This window comes from Lynx canadensis, chromosome B4 (assembly GCF_007474595.2).
Source record: "Lynx canadensis isolate LIC74 chromosome B4, mLynCan4.pri.v2, whole genome shotgun sequence".
NCBI lineage: Eukaryota > Metazoa > Chordata > Mammalia > Carnivora > Felidae > Lynx > Lynx canadensis.
The window spans coordinates 37,958,558-37,985,860 of record NC_044309.1 but is presented as its reverse complement, the minus strand read 5'-3'; the positions used below and the strand labels follow the sequence as shown (position 1 = coordinate 37,985,860).

The 27,303-nt window shown below is 51.6% G+C and overlaps 1 protein-coding gene across 5 annotated transcripts in view; it reads right to left on the bottom strand.

The window, feature by feature from the left end:
- Window positions 1–1,607: 1,607 nt before the first annotated feature.
- Window positions 1,608–27,303, bottom strand: part of TEAD4 (TEA domain transcription factor 4) — a 69,247-nt gene continuing 43,551 nt past the window's right edge. For 2 of the 5 annotated variants that reach the window (XM_032593896.1, XM_030321433.2), the window contains exons 5-12: window positions 25,631–25,759; window positions 24,496–24,539; window positions 23,922–23,977; window positions 21,363–21,502; window positions 20,086–20,259; window positions 8,038–8,178; window positions 7,106–7,258; window positions 1,608–6,984 (exon numbers count right to left, since the gene is read on the bottom strand). In XM_032593896.1, the coding sequence (XP_032449787.1) occupies window positions 6,871–6,984; window positions 7,106–7,258; window positions 8,038–8,178; window positions 20,086–20,259; window positions 21,363–21,502; window positions 23,922–23,977; window positions 24,496–24,539; window positions 25,631–25,759 (951 nt within the window). In that variant the 3' untranslated portion in view covers window positions 1,608–6,870. Of the gene's footprint in view, window positions 6,985–7,105; window positions 7,259–8,037; window positions 8,179–18,457; window positions 20,260–21,362; window positions 21,503–23,921; window positions 23,978–24,495; window positions 24,540–25,630; window positions 25,760–27,303 lie in introns of those variants that run through there. The other 3 variants (XR_003970176.1, XM_030321434.2, XM_030321435.1) reach the window with 3 other exon arrangements.

Genomic DNA, 27,303 nt, shown 5'->3' with positions numbered 1-27,303 from the left:
CAAATCCTGTTCGCACGCCGAACCTTGAATTGTGCAGATCATTCTCATGGGTCACGAATGTTGTTCCCCTTTTGATTTTCTTTCAACCATTTGAAACTGTAAAAACCATTCTTAGCTCCCCAGCTATCCAAAATCAGGCAGCCGACCAGATACATCCAGACCGGTTCTAGTACACCATCCCGTTTTCTGGTCCTGAAAGCACTGACCACTTCCTGCCATTTTCTCGTTTATTTGCTTCTCCGTGTTCCCTGTTTCTTCTCCGCCCCACCCCACCCCCCAAGCCAAGATGGAAATTCTGTGAGAGCGCTGCCCCTCCCCCCTCTCCTGCATTCTGCCTGGCGCACCGCGTGTGCTCAAACGTGCCTGTCGCGGGCCAGGGTGACCATGGCGCCACACCGGGACCAGGCGAGAGGACACGTCCTTGGGACTGACGACGCTGCCCCGGCCCTGCCCTTCCCTCTCCCCCTTCTCTCGCTTCCTGCTCCTGTTCCCCTTCCTTCCTTTCCTCTGGCCCAAGCTGCAAGCCCATGTGTGAGGCCCAGGGCGACCCACAAACCTGGGAGCCAAGAACCGCTCTGCCTGTCCTCCGAGCCACCAGACCAAAGGACGGGGGGAGCAGCGCCCAGACGCGGGGGCAGCCCACGGATCCAGAGGCTGACCAGCAGGCCCTGCCAGTGAGGCGAGGCCGCCCGCTTACCACCAAGAGGGCTTCAGAATGACCCCCGTGAGGAATGGCTGCACAAGCCCGCCAACTTTCAGCATGATGTAATGGGGCTCATGGTGACACAGAAGGAGCCATCTTGCACTAGTGTCCAGAGAAGAGGATTTCTTGGGAGAAGTCAGGTCCCCAAAGTGGAGACGGGGCACCAGACTCTCACAATGGTGCACACGTTCCTCGAAGCTCGCCCAACTCCCTGCTTGAACATATGCACAAACCACCGTGTGCAAGTGGCCTCGTTTCCCGCCGAGGAAAGCATGCGCGACTAGCAGACAAGTAGTCCCATGACCTGGGCGTGGTGCTGCTCCATGTGAACCAATGAAGTGGCACTCGGACCTATCAGTCACGCTGTTTCGATTTCGGTCAGCAAGCCGGTCCTGTGGGTCTGCACACTCTCGGGTCAAGGGCTAAAGTCACGTTCCTAACATGCCAAGCCAGGAACCACAGCCAGCCAGCCCCTGCCTGAAGCTCTCATTTTGACCACTCTTCAAATCCAGTGGTTTTTGTGTCCTTTTGTTGTTTATTAAGCACCTAACACTCTGCTTCTAAAACTGCAGTGCTCACAGAACCTGGCGCCAGAACCTCCTCACTTAGGCGGTGGTGAGGCCTTTATGTAACGCGGCTGGCAGCCAAGGCTCTTGTGCTCTGCTAGCCCAACGGCACAGGCTTGAACTTTACCCCGTTTGCAGGCACCCCTAAGGGCTTTCTATTCTCTTGGGAGGGACTGGGCTGGCTGGAGGCGGCTCACGTGGGCTCTGAATTCCTGCTTCCACTGACACGGTTCAGTTTATGCTGCCTCTGTGGCCCCAACCTGCTGCTGCTGTTTTGGGGCTCTATTCACAGATGGGACTCTCTCAATTCCATAAAAAGAAATCACTCGCACAAAGGCCTTTGTGTATGTAGCAGACTTTACTGAAGATTTGGGGAGACAAAGGGGGGTTACATAGCAAAAATACAAAAAAAACCCTTAAAGTTGAATATTAGACATCCATGAGCTTAAAAATAAAAAGACCTTTAGCCATTTCCACCCATTGGGCTCCAGCCTTCTGCAAAGGGGCGGGACCACCTCCCCCATCTTCTCTTGGGAAGTAAATCTAAATTCTGGACAGTCTCTTAGCCCACCATTTGTTCTGTGCTCCCTTTCGAGACCCTTCCCTGGGGTCTCCTTCCCCTCATGGGCCACAAAGTTATTTTCCTCATTTAAGAACACTTCCTTGACCATTTCTGAGGCCTGAGGATGAAACTCTAAGCATTGTGTCTGTGCTGGACAGTTCCCACTAAACTAAGAGCCCGTGGCCTCCTTATGGGCTCTGGGAGACATTAGAACAGAGCTTTCCCCCCCCACCCAAACGTGCGTGCGCGCGCATGTGTGTATGTGTGTATGTGTGTGTGTGTGCGCGCGCGCTTTCCTGGTGGGAAGAACAGTCAGTGCAGGCTTTAATATACCTAAGTTATGACCACTCACTGAGTGCTCGCGTGAGCTAGGTACAGTGCTACTCCTTCACATATACTCTGTCACCTTTCTGCTGATAGCAACCTAAAGTCAGAGCCATTTTCTTCCCATTTCACAAATAGGGTTATGAAGGCTCTGAGAGGGTAAGCTGTTTGCCCAAGATCACATAACTTAGAAGCAGTCAATTTGGCCCTCCAGCAACCTGGCTCTAGGGTTTTAGTTCTTAAGAACAACTTACATAGAGATTGAACTCTTTGGGGAAAAGCTCTTTGTTTTCATTTTTGGAGTGGACATAACAGACAATGTAAGAGAGAGTCAAACACAGTGGTCACTGGGCATAACTGCCCCTGGGGTAAAACACACCACTGCTCTTTCGCACATTCCCCCTCTGTGCAGACTCAGCCCAGGTGAGCACTGGTGAACCAGTGGAGCCCTGCACCAGGCCCAACGCTGAGGACTGTCAGGAGCTCCCTGCTGCCCCCATCCCTGCTTATATGAAATGCCTGCCCTCCTACTTCCAGCCCGTTCTCACCCTGCCCACTGTCCTCTGAAGCCTACAGCTGGTTAGAGGGCACAAGTGATGGATTAAGCACAAATAGTCTATGAGCAGCCTGATACAGCCGCCACTGATCCTTACTCCACTGGCTTTAGTCCCGAAAGGGCAGAGTTGATATCCACACGCACATGCATGCACATGCACCCTAAGGTCCTTCTGTGTGAGTTTCTCTCATTAGGAAGATCATCCCACTCTATGGAAGTTCACTGGGGGCCCCTGAGGCAATCTGCTCAGTCACTGTCAGACGCCAGGAGACAGGAGGTCTGTTTCCACGTCCCTATCTCAGTGACGCTCCCTGCTAGCTCTAGATGTGTTGAGAGGGCAAAGGGGTCCACCCTAGAGGGCTCAGGGCCCTCACTCACCTCCCAGGCCCCAATGGCAAGGATCACATTGCCTTGTATGTGTGTACTCCTTCAGCACATGTTTACTGAGCACCTCCTATGTTCCAGATGTGGTGTTTGGTTTATAGAAAGCAACAGACCAAGGAAGCTACAATCTCCACCCACAGAAGCTGAGTCTAAGAGGAAAGACAGACTCAGAAGCAGACAATTACATGTGCTTCTCTGTGGTCCACAGCAGCTCCACCATTTATTTCTAAAAAAAAAAAGCAAAGATTAAAGATCAAAAATATTTACTGCTTGTTTCAAACACTTCCAGGATCTCCCTTCACAAGGAGTAAAACCCAAAGACCTTGCCAAGCAAGGGGGTGTTGGGCTGCGGAGGAAGTTGGATTGCCTGGCCCCACCCTGGCCCCCACCCCAGTCTGGGCGGCTGGCCCGACCAGGATCTAGCCCCTGCTGCCTCCGTACCTTAGCCTGTGCAGCTCTTGCTCTCTGTACCTGGCACACACCTCTCTGCACCTGCCCTGCACTCAAACCTCCCTGCCTCCACTCAGAATGCCTTCCCTCACCTTCCCCGGGCGGGAGAGGCTTTCCCAGTGACTCTCAGCACCCCTCACTGCCTTGAAAGCACTTGCCATGGTCTGCACATCCTGTTATGTGCTTTGTTTCCCTCCTCAATGAAATGTAAGCTCCCCAGGGACCGCATCTGTCTTAGTCAGTGATATGTTCCCAGTGCCTGGCACAGAGCAGAAATTAAGTAAATATTTGCTAACTGAATGAAAAAAATGCATTAATACTCTAAGCAAGTTAGTTTACTTCTCTGTGCCCCTTTCCTCATCTTTCAAAGGGGGACAGCACAATACCCACTGGGTGAGGATTAGAAGAGGTGACAGGGTGCCTGTGTTCTGGTACCATGTCACAGGTGTCCAAGGGGTCAGGAATGGAAGGCTTCTGCCGCATAAGGGCAGGTGTGGCTAACCCTTCTGCATGAGAAGGGGTGAGTGCACACCAGCTCCTGAAGAATGTAACGGTTCTCCAGTGGGAGAAGGGCAGGGCACAACTGGCCAGGGGAACATTTGGTGCCAAGACCCAAAGACAGGGAAGGGCGCCCACCTCTGGCCGCAGGGCAGTCAGTGTCAGAGATGCCTAGCAGGAGAGGTGGGCCAGGCCAGGGCTCCCACTTGCCCCCATGGCCGCAGTCTGCACTGCGCCAGGGGAAAGGCACCTACGTCTACATTCCTGTGGCTGACTAGCCTGGAACTTACGGCTGTAAGTACATGACTTTCCATTAAGCTACTGAGGTCAGGTCATAAAGAAAAGGGAAAATGCACAGCCAACACTTGGCCCCCACACCTGCACTGACTCCTTTCCACCCATAACACAAAAGATCATCTCCTTGATTCGTGCATTTGTGCCACGGCCAAGAGGCTGCTCACACATCCTTCCTGCGTATTTACCTAGAGGTTCACAGTCAAGCTAGAAATGTAGGTATAAGGTGCCCCTTATCCAAATAGCCTGAGGGGAAAGGTGCAGGGAGAGGGCAAGGCTTGTGACAGTGACCAGGGGTGGGGTGGGACAGGCTCACACAAACCCGCCCACGGACACGTGAGCACACGTGGTCTGCTCAGACACTCCCGGACCCCAGGCCCCACCTCCACATCACATCTTTTGATGCGAGCCGGCCCCGCATAGAGTGCAGTTATGTAACTTGGCACGAGGTCTAGCAGCCATCCAGAGGCGTCTGCTTAAAGTTGCTTCTTGATGAGAAGAGGCAGTCCTGGCCTGCGAGGTAGGAAACTGGATAGCCAGCTTCTTTTCCCCATCTGGAGCACTGGCCAGCCCTCATCCTATCTGCTGATCTAAACATTGCTTATCTAAACCCTTTCAGGGGCAGCCCCTCTCAATCGCAACCTCTTCCCTGGATCTTCCACACCCTGCTCTCTACCATCTCTGAACTCCAGTTTCTGTGAGGACCAGCCAACCCCACTTAAGAGTTATCCAATCTGGCTTTTTAGACTGCGAGCTCCTGCTATGAATAATAATGTATATTTATCAAACACATTTATGTGCTCGGCACTATGCTAGGCACTCTACATATACGAGGTAGGTACTCTTATTATACCCATTTTACAGATGGGGAAACTGAGGCACAGTGAAATTAAGTAACTTGCCCCCCAAGGTCACATAGCTAGTCAGTGGCTGAGTGCCAGGATTTCAATCCTAGCTGTTTGGCTCGAGCCCTTGATCCTAACCACCATAACACCTCCTAAATGCTATTTTACTCACTTTTGTATTCCCATAATATATCTCCCTGAGTGCTGGACACAAAGTAAACACTGGTAGTTTGAATCTTCTTCCCCTTCTGCTCCAGGTTGCTGGAATTGTGGTTCCTGCTGTGGATGATAACAGAGGGCCACTAGATGGCAGCAAAGAGCCAGGACCAGGCCCCCCTGAGGGAAGGGAGGGATAAACTAATTAACAACACTTAATTAGTGCATCTTGCACCAGGCACTTTTATAGACATTAGCTCTCTTTCTCACTAAGGCCTTCTAAGGTAGGTACTATTGCCTTCCCTTTTAGAGAGAGCAAAGGACACTAAGGCTCAGACAGGTAGAGAAATTTGCCCAAGGTCAGACAGCTAAAAAATACCAGGACTGAAGCCAGGACCACCAAAACCCTCAGCCCATGCACTTCTCAAAAGAGATGAACCAGGGAACCCTTCACTGGTTCCCTCAAGGCCCAGAGAGGGTTTCACCCCCCTCCTCCACCCACAGAGAGTACAGAAACTACTACTGTCTGGGGAGGGAGTGGACAGTCTGGACTGACTCCGAGGCAGTCACCACCCAGCAGGCACCCCGGCTGGGGGTGGAGGGGAGCCCAGGGAGGACTCACAGATCATCAGAACTGGGTGGTCTCAGAGACCACTGGTGCACTGCAGACCTCTGACCCATTTTCTTGGCCTTCACCCCCCACAAAGGATGCTGTGTGATACCAGCCTCACCACCTAAACTCTGCAGGCTGGCTTCCATGCCACCCCTCTCACCCTCCCTGTCTCAAGCTCCTATGATCTGCGACAGCTACTCCGAAGCAGCCAGCATGACCATGGAATCTATGCCCACTGGGGATGGACGGATAGAAACTATCTAGAGAGCTCTGGCTGTGTCCCCTTCCAACCTTTCCAACAACTGTCACCTCCACATCCCAAATCCAACCCCCGGGCTGGACCAAGCCTCCCTGCTTACTGTGCTGGGGAAGGGGCAACAGAGGTGGCCAGGGACGTGCACAAGTCCCGCACGTGCACACATGCATATGCACAGAACCCACAAGCCTATCCTCAGGCCTCCCAGGGTGGCCAGCAGCACAGTGCAGGGCTCGATGACAGCAGAGGAGGAACAGAGAACCCGCGAGCCTATCCTCGGGCCTCCCAGCGTGGCCAGCAGCACAGTGCAGGGCTCGATAGCAGCAGAGGAGCCATCCTATCTTGAGCTTCAGCATCTGGCGACGTTCCTGGCTGAGTCCACTGGGGATTTCGGGAATTGCTTCTGGCCTGCTTCCCAGTCGGTTCCCCTTCTCCCACAGTCCCTCCCGAGGCTCATACAGCCAGATCAGGTCCTCTGAAAATACACACCATCTTGGGTTTATTTGGGATTGGGCATTGGAGGTTCAGGCACAGTTTGTTCCTGGATAGGAAGAGTCATGACCTCTCAGCTCTCCTGGCACTTCAGGGGCCGCCCCCACAGATCCCCTCCCCATGTCCCTGCACACACGATGTCACTTCCCCCCTCCCTGCTCCCTGAGTCTCTTATTCTTTCACCAGCCGGTAGATATGGTGCTGAGCCCCGTGCTCGCTGGCTGACACCTCAAAGACATAAGCAACGCACAGCAAGGTCTCCTGCGTGTCTCTGTTGGTGACCACCTGCAAGTGATGAAAAAGATGAAAAAGGTGAGCCCCAAACGAGGGCATGGCATTTGCTCTACCTACCCATCCGCTCCCGCCCCACACGTGCGGGCCCCCTGGTCCCTCCACGCACACACACCTGCAGGATGGTGAAGTTCTCCAGCACGCTGTTCATCATGTATTTCTCGGGCAGGTGCTTCAGCTTATGGATGAAATTGATCATGTACTCGCAGAGTGGGGACCGATGAATGCGGTATGAGTAGTGGCCATTCTCATAGCGGGCATACTCGGTCTGCAGGACCCAGGGAGCAGTGGAGGCTTAGAATCTCTTTGGACCACCTCCAGCCCAGGCCCAACTCCACAGGGAAGTTCCATGACCCACTCACTCTCAAGTAGGAAGAAAAGGCAGGAGGCCTGGAGGCCCTTGAGAACAGAGCCCCCCTCCTCCCTCAGTGATAGGCAGGCCAGGTACGGGAGGAAGGAGCATTGAGTGTAGCGGCACTAGGCAAGATGGGACAGAGCGATGACTCAGTCCTGACTGCACACTAACACACGCTAACGTGCACAAATGACAGCATGTAAACAGGTGACACCCGAACCGGATTGCTGGGCTGCATCAATGTCAATTTTCTGGTGGCCAATATTATGCTCTAGTTATGCAAGATGTTGCCCGATGAAGGGTACATGGGGTTACAATTGCATTGCGTGTGGAACCATAATTATCTTAAAATAAAATTTTATTTAAAAATAACTGGAAGAGCATCTTATAAACTACTATTGCTGTGGAGTGGGGTTCAGGCACTGGTGTGTTTCCAAAGTCCCCAGATGACCAAAGGTGCAGCCAGGGCTGACAAGCCCTGGGATGGGGGGCACTGTCTCTTCCCTGGTGCCAGCCCGGCATCTGTATTTGACATGAGGTGGGTTGCCAATAGGTAACAGACTTATTTATGAGGGGAAGAGCTCACTGACTCACACAAATCTGGGGAAAGAGGTGGGGGGGGGGGCAGGGATGAAGGCCAACCTGAAGCAGCAAGGGGCCTGGTTTAACAAACATATGGGGAGGGCTCCTACCTCCACTTTCTCTACCACCTGCTTGCCAAAGGAGCAGACCTTGGTGGAGCAAGTGATTATCATGTTCTCCGGACTCTCATATTGGCTGGAGACTCCGTAGAAGGAGCTGCCTTCATCCTCGATGTTGGTGTTGAGGTCTGCCTGGAGGAAGACACAGGGAAGACAAGCAGTGGACAGGTTAGTCAGCAGGGGCTCCACCAGGGGTGGAGTCAGAAAGAAGCCTGGGGCCACAGTCCAGGTTCTAGGGCCAGGGAAGACATCAGGAGGGCCTAAAAAGAACTTGGACAGTAGGATCTTGGAAAGCTTCCACCTTTCTCCATATCCAGGCCTGGTATAAGATCAGGTTGTGTTGTCTAAATGATGGAAAAAGAGAACACTGGCACCTGTGTTAGTTTCAGGCCTCTGCTACCCATTTAGGCACCAACACACCCAGCAGGTGGGGCCCCCAATTTTGTCCTTAGGACTTCAAGTCCTATAGTCTAAGGCTCTGCTCTTGTTAAACTGCAAACATCTGAATCTATATCAGTCATTTCTATTTTAGTATGAATTTATCAGATCCTCTCCAGAGTCCATCCTAATGGTGAAGTAAGCGTGGGAACAGAAAGCCAGAATGGGAGACTGGCAGAGCGGAGAGTGGGAGGGGGTGCTGGTACATGGAGGAGAAGCTGGGACTTGACTATGTCTCATCCTCCAGTCCAGCTGGCCACTGGACCCTGCCAATGCTCTTTTGGAAATGGCTCTGGGGGTTGGCCTCTCACCCATCTCTACAGCATTACTGAGTCTAGCTACCCTTGACCTTCTTACATCTCTGTTTCAGCCTCCAGACTAATCCCAACACCAGTCTTCTTCCCTCTGGTTCATTCTCTAACTTCTCAGAGTGCTCTCCGAAAAACAAGTCTGACTGCATCACCCCATAGTTAAAACCCTCTCACCGAGCCCCTTGCCATCAGAGAACACTGCTCTCACTCTCCAGCCTGGCTTGTGAGCCTCTGGTCCTCTAGATCAGCTTCTTGCTGCTCTCCAACACACAGCTTTTCCTCCCCTCCTGAAAGCAGAGCCTGAAGCATCTGCTTGATGTTGGGTTGATTAGAAAAGGTGGAGTAAGATTCCTGATTTCACACACGGATCTTATCAGTCTTATCAGTGAGGCTCCCTGACCACAGGCCCCGCCCAACACCACACAGCTGACAAGGGATGGGTCCCAGGTCTTCAGGCTCCAACTCCAGTGCTTACCCAAATCTGGCAGAGTTACAGGACAGGGAGGGAGACACTGGATGAGATAATTCAGTGCCTTGGAGACTCTGAGGCAGGAACTGTATTTCAGAAGCCCTGAACCACTTGGGGGTCCCTATCCCCAGAATTTAGGCCCCACATCAAATCATTCCATCCGAACCAGGGGTGCTAACAGAGCCACTTAGGACCCAGAACAAATGCACAGATTTAAAAAGGTTCATTCTGAGGGTGGAGCCTCTCGTCCCGCCTACACACTAATCTGAAATCACTGCCAAGCTGGACTCAGAGTGAGCCCTGCGGATGCAGTAGAAGCTCTAGACCCTTGGTGTCTAGATCCTGACACCAAGGACTCTTCCGCACAAAATAAGGGGATCCCCAGAACCCCAGGAAGCCTCTGGCACCATTTAGAGCCAGGCACAGGCAGTTCTGTTACTGGCCATTAGGGGAAGCTCAGTCATTATTTTTCTCTACTTTGGGGAAAGAAATCTTCCAAGAACAAGAACATTCTCTAGACTGGTGGAGGGCATTAAATGTCTTACGGCACAATAGAAATATTATGTAGCCACAAAAACCGTTGAGAAGGACCTGTATTTACTATTGTGAATTGACTACAACAATTGTTAAGTGAAAAAAAAAAGCAGGTTATGGTTATGGAACAGAATGTGGATGTGTTCCTTTTATGATGAGAAAAAGAAAAAAGGGTGTTTTCATGTTGAATAGAATGGCATATGTTTAGTGTAGTCTGTGATGGTTTTAATGAGGCCACTGGGAAGACAGGAAAAAAAGGAATTACGGCTACATTCAAGTCAATGCTCAGCCTCTGAAATAAACAGCAGTGTTGTGAACACCCCCCGTCCCGCCCCCGGGCTGGCCTGTCTCAGTACTCTGTGGTGGGGATGGGGCCCGGCAAGAGAGAGGGCCCAAGTCCTGGCCGGGGTGGACCAGGCCTCGGTGGGCTGCACACTGACGGCAGCTGGGACTGGCCCAAAGCTTTACAGTTAAGTATAAGGTGAACTGGGCTCAAAATCCAGCTCTCTATTTTCCCTGCTAAGTCACATGCTCCTCCTGGGAGACGAAGTTTGCCAGACTTCTTTAAAAAGGAACAGTTTGCTCAAAGTATGCTGCAGCTTTTAGCGCAGGGCAGAAGTGTGAAAAAGAGCTGGCAGGAAGCCCGGCTGCCCGGGAGGGCAGGCACCCGAATACGGGATGATGGGTGCCAGCCAAGTGGCAAGGCCAGGGCATAAGATAGTAGCACTCAGACTATAGCCCCTGCCAGCCTCCTCTTGATTAACGGTGTACGTGTGTCCCACCTACCACAGGCCTTACCATGCCCCTACTGGTTTCTCTTAAATAGACTCGCTCCCTAACTCCATGCTAAGTAAGCAATAATACCCATGAAATCAGTCAGGGATTCTATTTTTTCTGATACATGTAATAACAACAGCATAACTACTAAAGAAGAAATATTTATTCATATGTCACCTAAAAGAATGCTGTGCACCACAGCTGGGCAGGACTGGTCCAATCCCTCCCTGGTTCTTCCCAGCACACAAAGGTCATGGCTGCCTAGCACCCCTGCAGTGCCCTGGACATGACATGCCCTTCATCACCTTGTGCTGGTAGGATCTGTTCGGATGGCCGTGGCCCCTTCCAGATGGTAGGCGCCCTGCCAGCAAGGACTAAGCTCTCCCAGGGTTTGGACCATACCTGGTGTGAGGTGTGCCTGTAACAAAGGCCACGTGTGGCTGTTCAACCTCTCACCTTTCGGTGGCACTGAGCGGGGAGAGAGATGAGCCCCACACCTCCCACCCCACCCCACCCCTGCCGACCTCCCCCTGCAACCTCCGCACCCTCCTCCGCCCCAGGTCTTGGTCAGAGCCCCCCACTCACCTGGCCCTTCCATCTCTCGGTCACCCACTTTATCCTGCTCCCCGCCCCCAGCACAGCCAAGGGGGGTGGGGCTCAGAGAGGCTGAGACATTGTCTCTGCTGTCAAGGAATTTGGAACTCGTAGGACAGCAAGTAGGATAAATGCGATGGTGTTTTGAGTAGTAGAGAGGAGAGAGAAAGAGGGAGAGAGCTAAGGAGGTAGTGGGAGAGAGATAAACATCCCGCCAATGACCATCCAAAGTCTGCCCCGGGACCTGCCCTGTGATTATGCTGCACGGATCCTGGAGAGGCAGCCGGGGACACAGACAACCCACTCTCAGCACCCCCTCTAGCCCTCAGTGCCCCATCCTCCTAGTTACTACCCCACCCCCTCCTGCAGCCACACTTCAGGCACTTCCTGTCCACGCTTACATTCCCCCTTACTCTAATAAGCATGGCTTACCTTTCTCAGCCTAAGAGGAAGACTGCCCCCCCCCCCGCCCTCCTGCCCTCTGAGTGCCCCCATGCTCCCCTCCCTTCACCCTATTCATAGCTGTGATGCGGGTGGGCAGCCCAGGCGGGGCCTGGAACAGGTGTGGGGGATCGGGTGACTGACAGATGAGCCGAGACAGCCGCAGCCCAGGAGTGGGGGCCAGAGGGGCTCAGATTCATTGTCATGTGCTGGTATGTGCCTGAGAGAAATGTCAGGGCCCCAAGGGAGCAGCAGGCTGGGATGCGGACCAGTCTGCGGTACTCGCCTCCCTCCAAGGCCTCAGCTCACCTCTGCCCAACATTTTCAATTTACAGACTGGTGTTAACAACCATCAGTGTCTAAGAGTCCTCTCTCCCCCGCCCCAAGGACAGAGGTGGCCTCGGCTGGTCTCATGTGTTGTGGGGAAGGAGGGAGGGATTCAGCTTCTCAGTCCCTGCTCTAGACCGTGCATGTCACAACCAACAGAGCACAGCCTCACAACTCAACCCCTCCTGCACCCAGATGCCAGCTCCAGCTGGAAATGATTTGTCCCGGCAGCCATGAGCCTAGGAACTAATACCGCAATCCCATCAAAGAACAGTAACTTTCAATGGGGGGTGGGCTAGGAGGCTGGGTTGGGGGTATTAAAGTCCTCCTCCAAGCAGACCCTGATCAGCTCCCCAGCATGCACAGTCAAGGCCTGGGCTGGACCAGAAGAACACTGCCAGGCTGGAGAAGAAAGGGAGGCTTTGGGGGAGGGGGCTTTGTTTCCTTGTCTGCTCAGCTCTCCTAACTGTGTGTGGTTGGTCTCACAGCAGCTCACAGCAGGGGAGGGAGCGGCCAGGCAAGTGGGCAGGAGAAGAGAGTTCCAGATGGCTGGGAACGCCAGAGCTGGCTGTGAGGACCCCATGGCTGACCAAAAGTCTCATGGTTAGCAAACAGGAGCATTTATTTTCCCCCATCACAGATTTGTATCCCTGGTGGCTCTGCCCTCCCCACCCAGGAGGGACCAGATGGCTGCCAAGGTGCCCTGGCTGCCGCCATGCCCCCATCTCCGATTTCACCCGTCCTCACCCTGACCAAGTGTCTGGCCTTCAGAGAGGGCCTGGCTCTAGGGGCTCAGGCAAGGGGCAGGGGCAAGGCAGGCACACAGCCTCCCTTCACTGCCAGCAGACCCCTCACACATCGGGGTCCTCAGAGAGACAGCCTCCTGCAGGCCCTCAAGAACAAAACTGCTGACTGTTCAGAGAAACAGGCCCAGGGAGGCTGAGATCTGCTTAGGTCATCACAGTTCTCAAGCGGCAGAACAGAGACAAGAGCCTCTACAGCCCAGCTGGGCCCCACTGCTGCCCCCCTGCTCTCCCATGGCACACTGGAAGGGCCCCACTGGTGGCCCACCATGCTCCCCTATATCCTGGTTACTGTCCCAGGACCCTGAGATCTGCTCTGGATTCTCCCACTTGGAAGGTGAGCTCTTGGAAGACAAGGTCCACGTCAGGTCCACACAGTGGGGGCTATGTGCACAGCCACGGGCACAGTGCAGAGGCCACAGGGGAACCTGCTGGATCAATTTCCACCCCTCCCTTCTCCCATCAATCCCTGCCTCCTACCTCCCCCAAAACATCAGAAGGGGGGGATGTGGGCCACAAGCCCACAAGGTTGGACAAGAACACTGTAATTCCTTTTCCCTACCCGCCCAACTCTCACCTCTTCCAGGACAATCTTCTTCATTTTCTGGAAGGGAAGTCTGGACTCTAGAAAACTCAAGAGGCCTAAGTGCCCAACTCTACAAGAAATGCGCAGTTAAGTCTGCCATCTCCACACCGCCATTCTCTGCTGTCCCTCAGGGCCTTGCGGATCCTTTCTTAGGCAATCCAGAGCCTTCTCCAATGGGAACAGGGGGAGCACAGGACCCTGAGCAGGGTACACCCCAGGCACTCTGTAAGGTCGGGCAGCTCAGTGTCATGGTTCCGAGCACACACCCTGGAGACACAGTGGGTGTGAATCCTCGTGACCCTGGCAAGCCATTTCACCTCTCTGTGCCTCGGCTTCCCCTCTATAGAGTAAGGCTGTCAACTGAACCTGCCTTTGGGGTTGCAGCCAGGATGGAACATGCTGATATATGTAAAGTGATGAATAGTGCCTGGTGTGATTGTCCACCGACTGCCCTGACCTACCTTACAACATGTAGATCACGAGAACGACCAAAGGAAATGAGGCTCACCCTGGCTGGGTGTCTTAAAGCCAGGCCCCTGCTTACTCTATGCCTCAGTTCTCCCCTGCCTTTGTGAGATGGGAGGCTGAGGATGGTCCTCGTCTGGATGGTGGCTAGAAAAACACAGAATATTACGACTAAAAGACAGGAATTAGTGAAAAGGCCCCAAATATACCATTCACTCCTCCAGGGTACTGTTCCCATAAATGCTTCCTGCCAACTAGGCCTTCCTCTTGATCCGAAATTGCAACCCCAGGGTGACTGAGCCAGTGCTGAGAAGGAGCCACAAATCACCTTCCCAAGCTCCTTCTTCCAAGTCAAGGCTAAGCCTGGACTGATGTGAGGGCCTGGGGGAGGAAGACTCAAGAGAGGGTGCAGCCTTCGCCAAAGAAAAGACCAGAAGCCTCCCTAGACACACAGCAGGAACAGGAGTTGCCTGTACAGTGACAGTGCTAATGGTAGCCCATGGCAAAGCCTCTTGGCCCCAATTTCCATGTCATAGCTGGAAAGGAGAGTAGGGAAAGGAAAAAGGGAAGTGAGGTGGACTAAGCCCCTCCTGAAAAAAGGGAGAACGGGTCCCTGGGTGGCTCAGTCAGTTGAGCATCTGACTTCACCTCACTCAGGTTATGATCTCACAGTTTGGAAGTTCAAGCCCTGCCATCGGTGAGCACGAGCCCTACTTTGGGTGAGCCCTGCTTCTCTTTCTCCCACTCTCTGCCCCTCGTAGGATTCTCTCTCTCTCTCTCTGCCCCTTGCTCACTTGCACCCTCTCCCTCTCTCACAAAAGAAAAAAAAAAAAAAAAGGGAGGACAACCTGCTATGTCAGCCTCTCTGGCTGAGGTCCTAAAGAGGCTGACACGCCTGCCTGACCTACCCTATTGGCTTCCAGTCTGGATGGCTAATTATTCAACTCAGGACAACTCTGGCCACTTCCCACCTGTTCAAAACCCTTCAATGATTCCTTATTACTAAAGAGAAGGGATAGCAAATCTTTCTCAAGTGTGCCACTATCTTCCCCCACTGCCTTCACCCATGGCAGTCGTTGCCCGTCAATCCAGAACCTTCTCCTTCTAGATCTTCTCAACCCAGCATGGAGGCGAGACCACACCACAAGAAAGTTCAGCAAACTCAAGACTAAAGGCTGGCCAGAGCTAGAAGGAGCCCTGGGGGGCAAAGGAAACAAAAGGAATTATAACCTAAAGCACCTCCAGAGGGCTAAGAGATAAGAAGTGAGCTGGTGTGCCTGAGAGAAGGCCTCAGTGGCTCTGGCCTGGAGGGACCAGGACAGTGGGGGCAGGGGAGGGACAAGCTTCTACACAAGGAACTGACTGAAAGGCAGTACCAAGGATGGTTAGGCCTCCGGGCCACCTCTCCCACCCTTCAGCAAAAGACCAGGGAATAAGCATCTTCAGAAATTAAACAGGAGGGCTTTGGGCTTCAGGGACCCTGGGCAGGCCCGAACAGGGAAGACAGAATTAAGTGAAACCCGCATAAGAAATGTTTGGTGCCCCCCAGCCCTTCCTGCTGCCTCATGCCTCGGATGCAGTGACCACGTATACCCCTTCCAGGAGCACAACTCAAGGAGTCTTCTATGGAGAAACTGAGCCACCTCAAGAAAAAAAAGGTCTAACAAACATACTGACATTTATTGATTTCCTAAAAAAAAAAAAAACAAAAAACAAAAAAAAAAACAGATGTCAAGTCCGACCTTGCACACAGAGCTCCCAATAACTATTAAATATAGGCATGGCGTAAACAACAAAAGAACTTCAGACTTCATCAAAATGAAAATCCTCTGTGCTCCAAAGGACACTATCAAGAATGTGAAAAGAGAGCTGACAGACTGGGAGACAAATCTCCAAACCGCACATCTAATAAGGGACTTCTATGTATAATATATAAACTCATGACTCCATAATAAAAGACAACCAATTTAAAAATGGGCAAAGGAGCTCAAAAAACATTTCTCCAAAGAAGACACAAAAATGACAAGCACAGAGAAATGCAAATCAAAACCACAAGGAATCCCACTTCATACCCACTAGGATGAGTATAATCACAGAAAATATCAATTGTCAGCATGGGTCTGGAGGAACTGGGACCCTCATACAACTACTGGGGGGAATGTAAAATGGTGCAGCTGCTTTGGGGGACTGTCTGGCAGCTCCTCAAAAAGGCAAAGAGTTGCCATATGACTCAACAATTCCACAAGTGTCTACCCAAGAGAAATGAAAACCTACAGCCACACAAAAACTTGTCATGAAGTTCACAGCAGCATTATTCATAAAAGTTGGAAACAACACAAAAGTTCACCAACTGATGAACAGATAAACGAAATTTGGTATATCCATGCAACGGAGTCTAAGTGAGCCATAAAATGGAACCAAGTACTGATTCATGCTATAACACAGCTGAACCTTGAAAACATTATGTTAAGTGAAAGAAGCCAATCACAAAGGATCACATATTGTATGATTCCATTTATATGAAATGTCCAGAAAAGTCAAAGCTATAATGACAGCATTAGTGGTTGCCTAAGGCTGGGAGAGTGAGCATAGGAGGTGGTAGCTAAAGGGTATGGGGCTTATTCTGGAGGTGATGAAAATGTTCTAAAATTGACTGGCAGCACAACTCCGTGAATATACTAGAAAACACTGAACTATACATTTTAAGTCAGTGAATTTTATGGCAGGTGAATTATATGACAAGAAAGCTATTAAAAAAAATATGGACCAGGGGCGCCTGGGTGGCTCAGTCGGTTGAGCATCCGACTTCGGCTCAGGTCACGATCTCCCTGTCTGTGGGTTCAAGCCCCGCGTCGGGCTCTGTGCTGACCGCTAAGAGCCTGGAGCCTGTTTCAGATTCTGTGTCTCCCTCTCTCTCTGACCCTCCCCCATTCATGCTCTGTCTCTCTCTGTCTCAAAAATAAATAAATGTTAAAAAAAAATATATGGACCAAAAAATATGACCATTTTAGGAAACTGTCCAACTTAAAATACAGACATCAAAACAGATAGAAAAAGGGATTAAAAGGAAACAAAGAAAGGAGAAGAAACTTAAAAAATGATTCTAACTTTGTATCCCCAGAAAGGAAGAGAAAAACTGTAGTCATGAAACAAGATCAGGATGCACTCAAAGAACAAAAAGGAACTCTTAAAAATGTCATGGTCAAAGTTAAATATCTGACAGAAGGTGGTGCAGAGAATGCCACCATATTCCATTGATCTAATCCACCACTAACTGTGTGATGTGCCAAGATCTTTGGAATGACTAAGATAGGAAAATGCCACCAACTGAACTATGACACACTAGCAACTGAAAGACTCATCCATCTTCTTCTACAGTCACAGAACCCTAATTTTATTGAGAATGGCAGTTTACTCCACCAAAAGAGTACATTTTCCTGGCTCTTTTGCAGCTAGGTGCAACCATACAACATAATTAGGTGCTGTGTGGGACTTCCGAGAAGGCTCCATAGAGGGAACGAAGTTGGCTTCTTCCTTCCTGATGGCTGGAACTGGAAGATAAATATGATGGCTGGAACTCCAAAAGCCATGATCTTGAGGACAGAAGCCATGCACTGTGTATGGCAGACAGTTGGAAAGGAGACAGGCCCCAGTGATTTCAAGGAGCTGCTGGACCAGCCTAGACAGTCCATCTCGACTTACTTTACATGAAAGAAAAATAAACTACATCTTTATGCTACTGTTACTTTGGGTTTTATGAACTATACACTCAGATACACTCTTAACTAATTTAGAAGAATTAGAAGATAAAGTTAAGGAAATCTCCAAGAAGATGAATTGGAAAATCAACAAAAAAATTATAAAACTTATAGAGGATAGGTCCAAGAAATCCAACATTAGACTAACAGGGGTTCTTGGTAAAGAACACAGAGCAAACGGAGGGAAAGAAACAATATAAGTAAATTTCCCCAAATTGAGAAATACTAATGTCACAATTGAAAGTGCCTGGCTTAAAAATTAGAAAGTAAAAACACAGACAGCCCAAAGCTCATGAATGTGAAACTTAAGAATATAAGGGATAGAAAGGAAAATGCAAATTTTTCAGAGATAAAAAACAAAAACGTAACTCAGTGGCACAACAAAGGATAGAGAATTAGGATATAATGAAACTACTAGTGTTTGAAGACAATGGAGCAACACATTGAAAAATGATTCTTGCAAATCCTTTCTGGGAAAATGATTTATGACCTAGTTTCTCTACCCAAACTATTGATCTGGTCCCCAAAAACAGGCACTCAAACAGGCAAAGACTTAGAACATTTATCTATCACACATTTTTTTCTTAGGGAGGTACTAGAGAATGTTTTCCAGCAAAATAAGCGGGACACCAAACAGAGAGAAACAGGAGATCTGGAAAGCCATAGATTCAATACAGGAGAAAAGTGGAAGCAGTCTAGGTGTAGAGAATAACCAGTTCAGACTGGAGCAGAACAGAGGCACCCGGGAGGAAAATCTCCAGGAGAAAGGGTAAACTGATGAATGATCTGATAGGTTTGAGCATTTGGGGAAAAACTTAATAAAAAAAAAAAAATTTGTATGATGGTTATGATGGAACGATTTGTAAAATTTTAATAACAGGTTTATTTAGAAATGTGCAAGTAAGAAAGCCATTTATTTGTAAGAAAAAAACAAGAAAGTTGTACAAAAAATAAAACGTGATCATAACACATAATTACATCATAAGCATTATTCTTGGCTCTCTGGTAGTCATTTTGCATGGTCAAAAATGTAAACATTTTATTGCTTTTATTAAATTATACAACTTACTGTATATGATAGTACTGAGGTGATGAGGGGGAAAGTGATATAACATTGCTGATGCTTTTCTACAGTACTGGAATAAATACAAAATGTCTTAGTTGTGACATCAAGGTATAGCAATATAAAGGTAGGACTTTGAACTCAGGAGATAAAACCTAGAATAAACAAGCGAAAATTTACATCAACTGCCTCTGGGGATTGGGATTGGGGTTGGGGAGGAGTGGGACAAAAATCTGACACTTTTCACTATAAGCCTTTGGTATTAGTTAATATTCACTGATTTAAAAATAAGATAAAGTGAAAGAAAATATAACCTATTTTTCATCCCAGGATAGATTAAAACCCAGACCTTGTATGACCAAGACCTTCAGGATCCAACTCCCCTTTCCAGTCTTATTTTCTATTATTCCCTCTCACACACCTGTACCCATGATTTCCCCTCTAGAGCCCACTTCCTTATGCCTCCCCCAGGCTGTACCAGCCCTTGCCAGGCTCAGATCCTGATAGATCTGGCCCATCCCTAAAGGCCCAGGTCCAACTTCCATTCTGCTCATACAGCAAGCCTGCAGTGTGTAAAAGCCAAGCACCCTAAAGCTTAGGGGCCCCGAGTCTCAGTTCTAGCACTGTCTCTTCTGAAGATAGCCAGGCCCGTGGGTTTGATTATAGAAGCCCAGGCTGGAGATTCCCAGCCAGGGGCCTTTAAGCCACCTGGAATTATATGTAAAATACTCTGAAACTATCCAAAGGCTCCAATCAGCATGCCCGAAGGACTTCTGCACTTCCTCACCACTGGCTTAGTGTGCACTTGTCTGACTCTCTTCCCTGCACCCCTTTTCTGCGTATACTGGGCCCCCAGAAGGTAAGCTCCCAGCGCAGGTACTACACCTCCTAGTCTTAGAGGAGATGTTTCAAAAGCAGGGGGCTCTCCCAACACAGAACCCGTCCAGGGGTGAGGCAGGGAAGGCAGCAGAGGCAAAGCCTATGGGCTCAGCTGTTTGACAAGCTGGGTAGGTATTCCTCTTGGGGTGACCTATCCTAATCCTACGGCCTACTTCTCCAAGCCCTGCCCAGCCCAAGAGCTGCTCTGTTCCAGCCCTGAAACCAGCTCAGGAGTTGGCAAACATTCCACGTTGGCTCTTTGCCTATGCCCCCCTTCAGTGTCTCCTGAAGTCTGTTTGCAGCGCTATAGCCCCCTAGAGGCTGCATTTCCTGGCCAGACCCGGATGCCATCACCACCTCTCAGAAGAGGGACTGATTCTACTAGCTCGGCCCTCCAGCACCACTGGCTGGCTCCCTGTCTCAGCCTTCCGCCACTGTGTGGCCGTTTTGTGCTTGCTTCCCCACTCTGCACTGGCCCTGCCTTCCCCGGGTTTCCACTCATGGAAAGGGCACCTTATGCTCACTCTTCCTCCGTTCTCCTCATTATCATCAACGTACTAGGGACTGGAAGGAAGAGTTTATCAAAGGGCTTACCCAGAATTTCACAAGAAAAAAGGCATTGGAAGGTCCCCGTTCAAAGAGCTCCTTGAGTCCCCCCTTTTTCTCTGGGAATTTGTCATAGATCTGGCGGATGTCCACGGCTTCGAGGTAGGGGTCACTGTAGCTTGGGCTTGACTGGCCAATGTGTACAAACAGGTGCTTGTTATACTGTGGAGAGAACAGCTGGTTTCAGGGACAGGTAGAAGGTATCAGGGCAGACAGAGCAGCCCAGAGCTCAGATCACAGCCATGCCACCTAGAGCACATGACTTCACTTCTCTGGGCCTCAGTTTCCCAACTGGTAAAATGGAGACAGTAAAAGGATCAAATGTAAAGCAAAGTTAACGGGTATAAAGCATTTGGTGCTGTGCCTGCACCTAGTCAGTACTCAATAAATTGCAGTTATGTGTATCATTCTTGCCCTGGCTATGTGGGCATTTTCTATCTTTGGGCCTCTGTTACCTCATCTGTCACGTCAGACCACTGACCTAGATAAGCTGTTTTCAAACGGTGCTCCACCCTATAGATGGGGGCTAGGCTGCCTCTGTGTCCCTTACAGGCACCTGGCTACAACCAAAGTCTACTTCTTCTGTTGTACCCACTGGGCTTCTGAGTAAGAGTATGATTAATGGGTGCCTCAGCTGAAAAAACAAGTTTGAAAACATCAGTGTGAAATGGTCTGTGAAGTCTCCCAGGTTCTGGCACCCTGTCAGCCCAGCCTTCTCTAGCTCCTCCTCCTCCTCTGACCTTTGCAGGTAACGCTGGTCACCAGGGACACGGGACCCTGAAGGAGACAGGGTGGGGATGGGGCTCCTCTCTCTGCTACTGTCCCAAAGATATGGGTCAGACACAGGAGGCTCCTCAGAGCCACAGGGGAAAGGGGGGGGGGGGTGGTGCTGGGTGGGAGGGCAGAGAGCATGGAGGGAAGAGTACAGATCAGAGAGGGAGCAGCAGAGGGAGAGGCCAGGAGAACCGGGATAGAAAAAGAAACCAGGGGACGGCTTTGGGGTGGGAGCATCAACAGTGTCAGGGAAAGAGGGAGGTGAAGTGAGGAAAGAAGAGGGAGGGAGGATGAAGGAAAGGGGGAGGGCCAATGGAAGGGAAGACTGGGAAGCAACAGGACATCTAAGTAAAACCCAGAAGTGGAGTGGGGCAGAAGGCCAGGGCAGGAAGCCAGAAGCGGGTGGAAAAAGAGCTGGAAAGACATGGGAGCAAGAACCTCCGGGAACAGGAGAGGGTGGGAGAGCCAGCCAGACCCAGGCCAGGACCTACCGTATCAGGGTCCTGCTGCTGCTCCAGGAAGGCAGAGAACTCCAACATCCAGAGCTTGGAGCTGGCCACACTGCGGCCCTGCCATGGGGGTGCCGGGGGCGCTGAGGGCGATGGGGCGGGTCCTGCAGGAGACTCAAACCCTGCATGCAGCAGGAAAGGCACATGGGGACGGGTCCACATCTCAGCCTCTGCGAGGATCCCAGGCCCAGCCGTGAGACCCTGTGCTGGCAAGGGAATCATCTCCTGCCTCCCCTAAATGGGACCCCCCCCCCCCCCCGGCAGGGGCGGTGGAGGGGAGTGTCGGGCCCGGTACAAGTTAGGACCCTTGGGCCCCCCGTACAGAACTGTCCTCAAGGGAAAATGGATGCCGCGTGGAGGGGCCGGGATGCCAGCTGGGCTGAGGGCTTCCGAGCAGCACAACTACGTTCTTGTGGAGGAGCTTCTGGTCCGGTCAAAGATAACCAGACACACTGACTGCTATAGTGATGGAAGCCCTGTGAGAACTGGAAGTTTCCGGATCTGTTCACTGCAGTCTCTCCAGCCCCTAGAACAGTGCCTGGCATTCCTTACAGGTTTGCTAATAACAGAAGTAATGAGTGTGATAAGAATTGACAAAGTATGCACTTGGGGGTGGGCAGGGAAGGTTTTTCCCAAGAAAGTGATGCTTGAAGGAAATAGTAAGTACAGGCAGGAGGGGAGAAAGGGGAAAGGGTGCTCCAAGCAGAGGACATGGCAGAGGCAAACTAGGGGCTGTGAGAAGCCCCGTCCTCAGAGGAACTGGAGAGTGGGTGGGTTTGTGCCAGTGGCAGGAAACGAAGACAAGAGATGAGCCGGACGGGGGAACTGGGCTAAGCAGCATGAATTTTAGCCTGAGAGTCTGAGAGGGACAGAGGATTTTAGGGACGACAGTGAACTGATCAGACATGCATTTCTGAAAGATCCTACTCAGTGTGAGGGAAGGACTGGGCAGGGGTGAGGCGGTCAGAGGCTTGGTCCCAGGGATGTTTTCCCAATGGAAAAATGACGGCCTGAATGAAAGCGGTGTAGTGGAGGGAAGAGTAAGGGATAGAGGAGGCACATCCTGGGCCTTAGTGACTGACGGGACGTGAGAAAGCAGTGAGACAGAACTCCAGACACCAGCTTTCCAGGCTGGGAAGTCCCACATGCTGAGGTGGGTAACTCGGGAGCATTCAAGAAAGGAGACAGAGAAGATACACAGGGGTGGGAGGAGGGCCATGCTGGACACTGAACAAGTGCTATGTGCCAGACATGACTGGATACACAGAAGACACAGACCAGTCAGCCACAGACGTTGCCCCCCAACCCCAGATACTGGCAATAGAGTGTCAAGTGTCAGATGGGGGTGCAGAGCGCTCAGGGTGCCTAAACTGGGTGGGGGCAGGGCAGAGGAGCTTCCAGGAGGCCTGAGCAACAGCCCAGAGGCAGGGCGGGGCTGGGGGCATGGAGGGAAGGAGGGAGAGGAGAGAAAGCTAAATTACCAAAGAGGTCCATGCAAGTCCTACTACAGAGTTTAGATTGTACCCAGAAGGCACCAAGGAGCCAGGATTGGAGTTTGTTATTTATTTATTTATTTATTTATTTATTTACTTACTTATTTATTTATTTATTTAAGGATTGGAGTTTAAGCCTAGGAACCACATGGTGGGATTGATGCTTTATAAAGGTGTAAATTACAGGGTGAAGAGGGGAAGCGAGATAAAACCGGTGTCAGGTTAAGAGGCTGCTGCAGTAATCCAGGCAAGAGTAGGTGGGCCTGAACCAAGACAGTGAGGCCAGGGAGAGGAGGGGACACACAGGAGGGTGGATCGCTCGTGCTGGGAGAAAGTAGCAATAAGGACACCAGGAGGGTGGATCGCTTGTGCTGGGAGAAAGTAGCAATAGGGACACCAGGAGGGTGGTGGGCTGCTCTCAGAACAGAACCAGCCAGGCCAGGTCAGCAGGGAGTCATTCCCCGAGCCAGAAAAGGTGGTTAAGGGGAAGGATCCTGTCTTGCCCTTCAGAGAGGAAGGAGGTAAGGGACCTCCATGAGAAAGAAGCAAAGACAGGGCAGGTTACCTGAGCAGTGAGAGGGAGGGGCCCTACCCATGCTCCAGGCCTCTGCCCAGGAGTGTTCCCTCTGCTCACAAGTGGCTCCAGGCAACAAAGCCATGCTCTCCTTGGACCTCCCATTTTGAAGGAGACATCTTAGCATCACCAAGAGGGAAGCCATCCCAGGAGCCAAGCTGCACAGGACACACATGCAGCATAGAAAGATGGCCAGGGGACAGCTGCCCTGGGGCACAAGGACCACCCCCTCTGACCCGTGTGCACCCCTGGAAGCCCTGAGTGTACCAAACAACCCGAAAGGCATGGCGGGCTTGGTGCATGGCAGAGGTGTGCGTGGCAGGAGCACAGAATGGGGTGGGGCCAGGAGACTGAGCACACGCCAGGGCAGCATCTAACAGGGGCATGAGGCATCCAGCTGTCGGGGGGCCAGGACCTGGAGGGCAGGAGCTGCAGGTGTGCGAGGTGCATGGGAGCTGTGCGCTGCCGACCCACCTGGCAGAGGCAGCGAAGGCTGGACAGCGTAGGTTTGTTGAGAGAAAGGTTTCACACTACGGAGACAGGAGAGAGGAGGTGTAAGCCCTGGGCAGGTTGCAGCCCAGGAGTCTCTGGCAGTGTCCAACGCTGTGTGTGGCTGGCCCCAGTGGTCTGAGCATAAGTGGCCTTAATGGGCTCTGGCCACCTGCTCCCTCCCCTGCCAAGTCCCTCAAGTTTCATGGATGACCCACAGAAGCAGCATGTCTGTTGGGAAAATCCATTCCTCCCTCCTTCCTTCCCTCCCAAGCCAGCCAGAGGTCTGCTTCCTAGCTTCTCTCCCTCAGGGTCCCAAGCTCTGGCCTTGTTTCACCCTGGACAGACTGGAGTTTCAGCAAATGCCACCCCAGCGTGTCCACACCACAGACTGAGCTATTGCCTAAAAAGCAGGACAGCCTGATCCCAAAGCTCAAGCCACTCCTGAAAGGCTGCCCCCAGACTGCTATCCTGTCCCATACTAGGAGCCAGGCTCAACAGCACAAGTTCACAGGCTCAAGTTCAGTTCAGACAGCAACTGGTAGCAGGCCATACTCACTCATGGGATGTTCCAGCTTGGCCCGGCAAAGCTCCTTGCCAAAACTGAGGAGGCAAAAAGCACAGAGTCAGCACAGCCCCATGCACCAGGGCCGTGGTGTGGGAAGACCGAGCAGGGGCCTCATCTGGAAGGCAGGGTTGGGGGCCTAGACCCAGTGGGCAGTAAGGAGAGTCAGCACTGCTACACTGGGCTAGGTTACAGCAGTGTCCCAAAGTGTGTTTCAAGGAGCTCTAGTCTCTAGACACACTCTGCCAAGAAGGTGCTCCTTGAGAGAAACCCCAGGTTTAGAATTACAGCAACTGTATTCCTCCCTTAGAGGCCCACAGTGCGTAGCAGCACATAAGGCCTGAACAGTCCAAGGTCAAGAAACCTATTTAGTTGTAAGCGTCCCAAACTTCCTTACGCACAGAATTACTTTGTTCCCTATCTATGCAATATTCTGACGGACTAGCAGTCTCTGGAGCACACTTGGAAAACTCCTGGACGAGAGGCTCACCGAGCATGGGGTGAGGTCCTTCCCTACACGCCTAGGGCAGTGCTATGGGTGCATGGTGAAGACCCATGTAGACCCTATAGCCAAGAAAACCTTGTGAGGACACAGCCCTAGAAAGGAGGAGCCTTTCTAGATCATTCTGAAAGGGTGACCAAGCTGGCCGTGGCCAAGAAATTTAAAACCCAAACAAGCGTTTGTTCCTGAACATCAGCTCTCCGACTGGAAAGAGAACAGTGCTGAGGAGCAGAGGGGAGGGGGGAGCCGGGACAGGGCCGAGTGGTGGAGAGCTGCTCAGGGGCATGCTGGTGTTACACCAAAGACTCAGGCATCAGCCCCCTCACCTGTCAATCAGGCCAACTCTGTAGAGCTCCTTGGTTGGTCAGCTAATGGGAGCTGCTTTGCCCCTTGTGGGAGGTCTGCTGTGTCACCGTCAAGGCCCCCGAGAAGGTGGTGCCGATGCCAGCAGAGCTGTGCCTCAGCGTGGCCCCTTGGCCCTTGGTCCCTCCTTCCCCCTGGCTCTCCTGGCCTTGGAGGACTCAAGTGAGAGAAATGTGGCCTGGCCAGTGCCTCTGGCTCCTCAGGAGGGGGAGGAGTGAGAAGGAGGGGCTGGTGTGGCCTCTGGCTCCAGGCAGCCCCACTTACCCCTGAGACTGCTGGGTGGCCTGGGCCCCGGGCGAGGGCCATTTTACTGTGGAAGGCTGTGGCGGAGATGGCCTGGGCGGGCGACATGGGAGCCATGCTCTGCAGGGCCTTGTCCTTAGCTGCCTGGTCCTGGGGAGACATTGGAAGGGAGGGCCTCAGCAGTGGTCACTAGGGCAGGCATGGGCAAGGCGGGGTCCGGGCTTGTGCTCAGGGAAGCTGTCCTATCGCCAGTGGTCAGAGCCCTGGACAAGGCCCTGAGGGCCGAGGCTTACGCCCCTGCAGTGCTATTAACTTTGTTTGTGACTAAGTGCAGGTCACTTGGTTTCTCTGATCAGTTTCCTCATCTGTCAAAGGGGCAAAATACGTGTCCAGCCTATTTTATTAGAGCTTAAAGGGCCTTTTGGAGACCATCTGCCAGGCGGTGTCTCCACGGGGATACTCTGAGAACAGAAGCTTTTTAGTCCTTGCTCGCCTCCACACCACTGGCAGCTGGCATGGTACCTGGCTCATAGTAGATGATACATAAATATGTCAGAGCCCTCCTCGAATGGACAGGAGGGGTCATCCTCGGTCACACAAACTGTCTAGAGGCATGGGGCGATCTCCTGTGGCCCCACCTGTCTCAGGCCTGCCCCAGGGGTCTCCCCTTGCACTGTGGACACCCAAGGCACCCCCAGACTTTTCCATGTCAGGATGTAAACACGTACGGTCTGCCCTCCCTGGGTCCAAAGGACCCAAAAACGGGTTCACCCTGCACCGGCTCTGAACAAAGAAGTACTCAGGGAAGCATATGTGAGGAACAAACAGGCACTTAATGACATTAGTGATGATGATAATAATAGTAGTAACAATTTTTATATGTGTGTAAGCCAGCAGTTCCCATCCTGAGTGTCCTAATCCCACAGGTCTTCAAAAGTGATGAGACCGTATTTCAGTACTGAGATTTCTGTATTTCAAAAAGCCTGATGGGAACTGTGTTTTTGTCCAAAATAAGACCACATTTATAGACTGGAATGGCAAGTATTATTCAGCATGTATAGCTTAATTGAGGCCAAAAGATTGGATTATGTCAACTCAGGAGCTCAGATTAGAAATTCTATCTTTACGATGAATATTTTTAAACAGAGAAAATAAATTAGCTGTTATTTGGTAATGAAGTTGGTAGACCCAGATCTGTCCTGAGTCATAACCGAGTCATCCCGGAGAAGCGATGGAGGTCCCTGCAGCCTACAGGTGCCGTTCTATGACAGTTTCACTGAGTCCCCACCGTAGCCCTGTGAGGCAGGCACCACCTTGGTGGCCCCCAACAGCATCCCAACACCTCGTGATTGTGGGGCAGGATTCCAAAGGCCCCTCCACTCAGCCTCTCCAGGACCATCTTCACTCACTTGGCACAAGGTGACCCACACATGGACTCTGAACATCACAGCACTCCTGTGAGGCCAACAGGACCAGTAGGATCCCCATTTTAAGATGAAGAAACCGAGGCTCAGAGAATTTATGTGACTACGGTGTTGACAGTGGTGATGGTTGGCCTGAGAGTTTGGCCCCGGTTGGCATTATCAATTTACCTCTGGGCCTCTGCAGGGCTGGGGCAGGGGGGCGGAGGACACTGGGGCAGGGAGCGAGGAGGATGGACACTGATATTTGCCAGCACTGAGCGCACACCACAG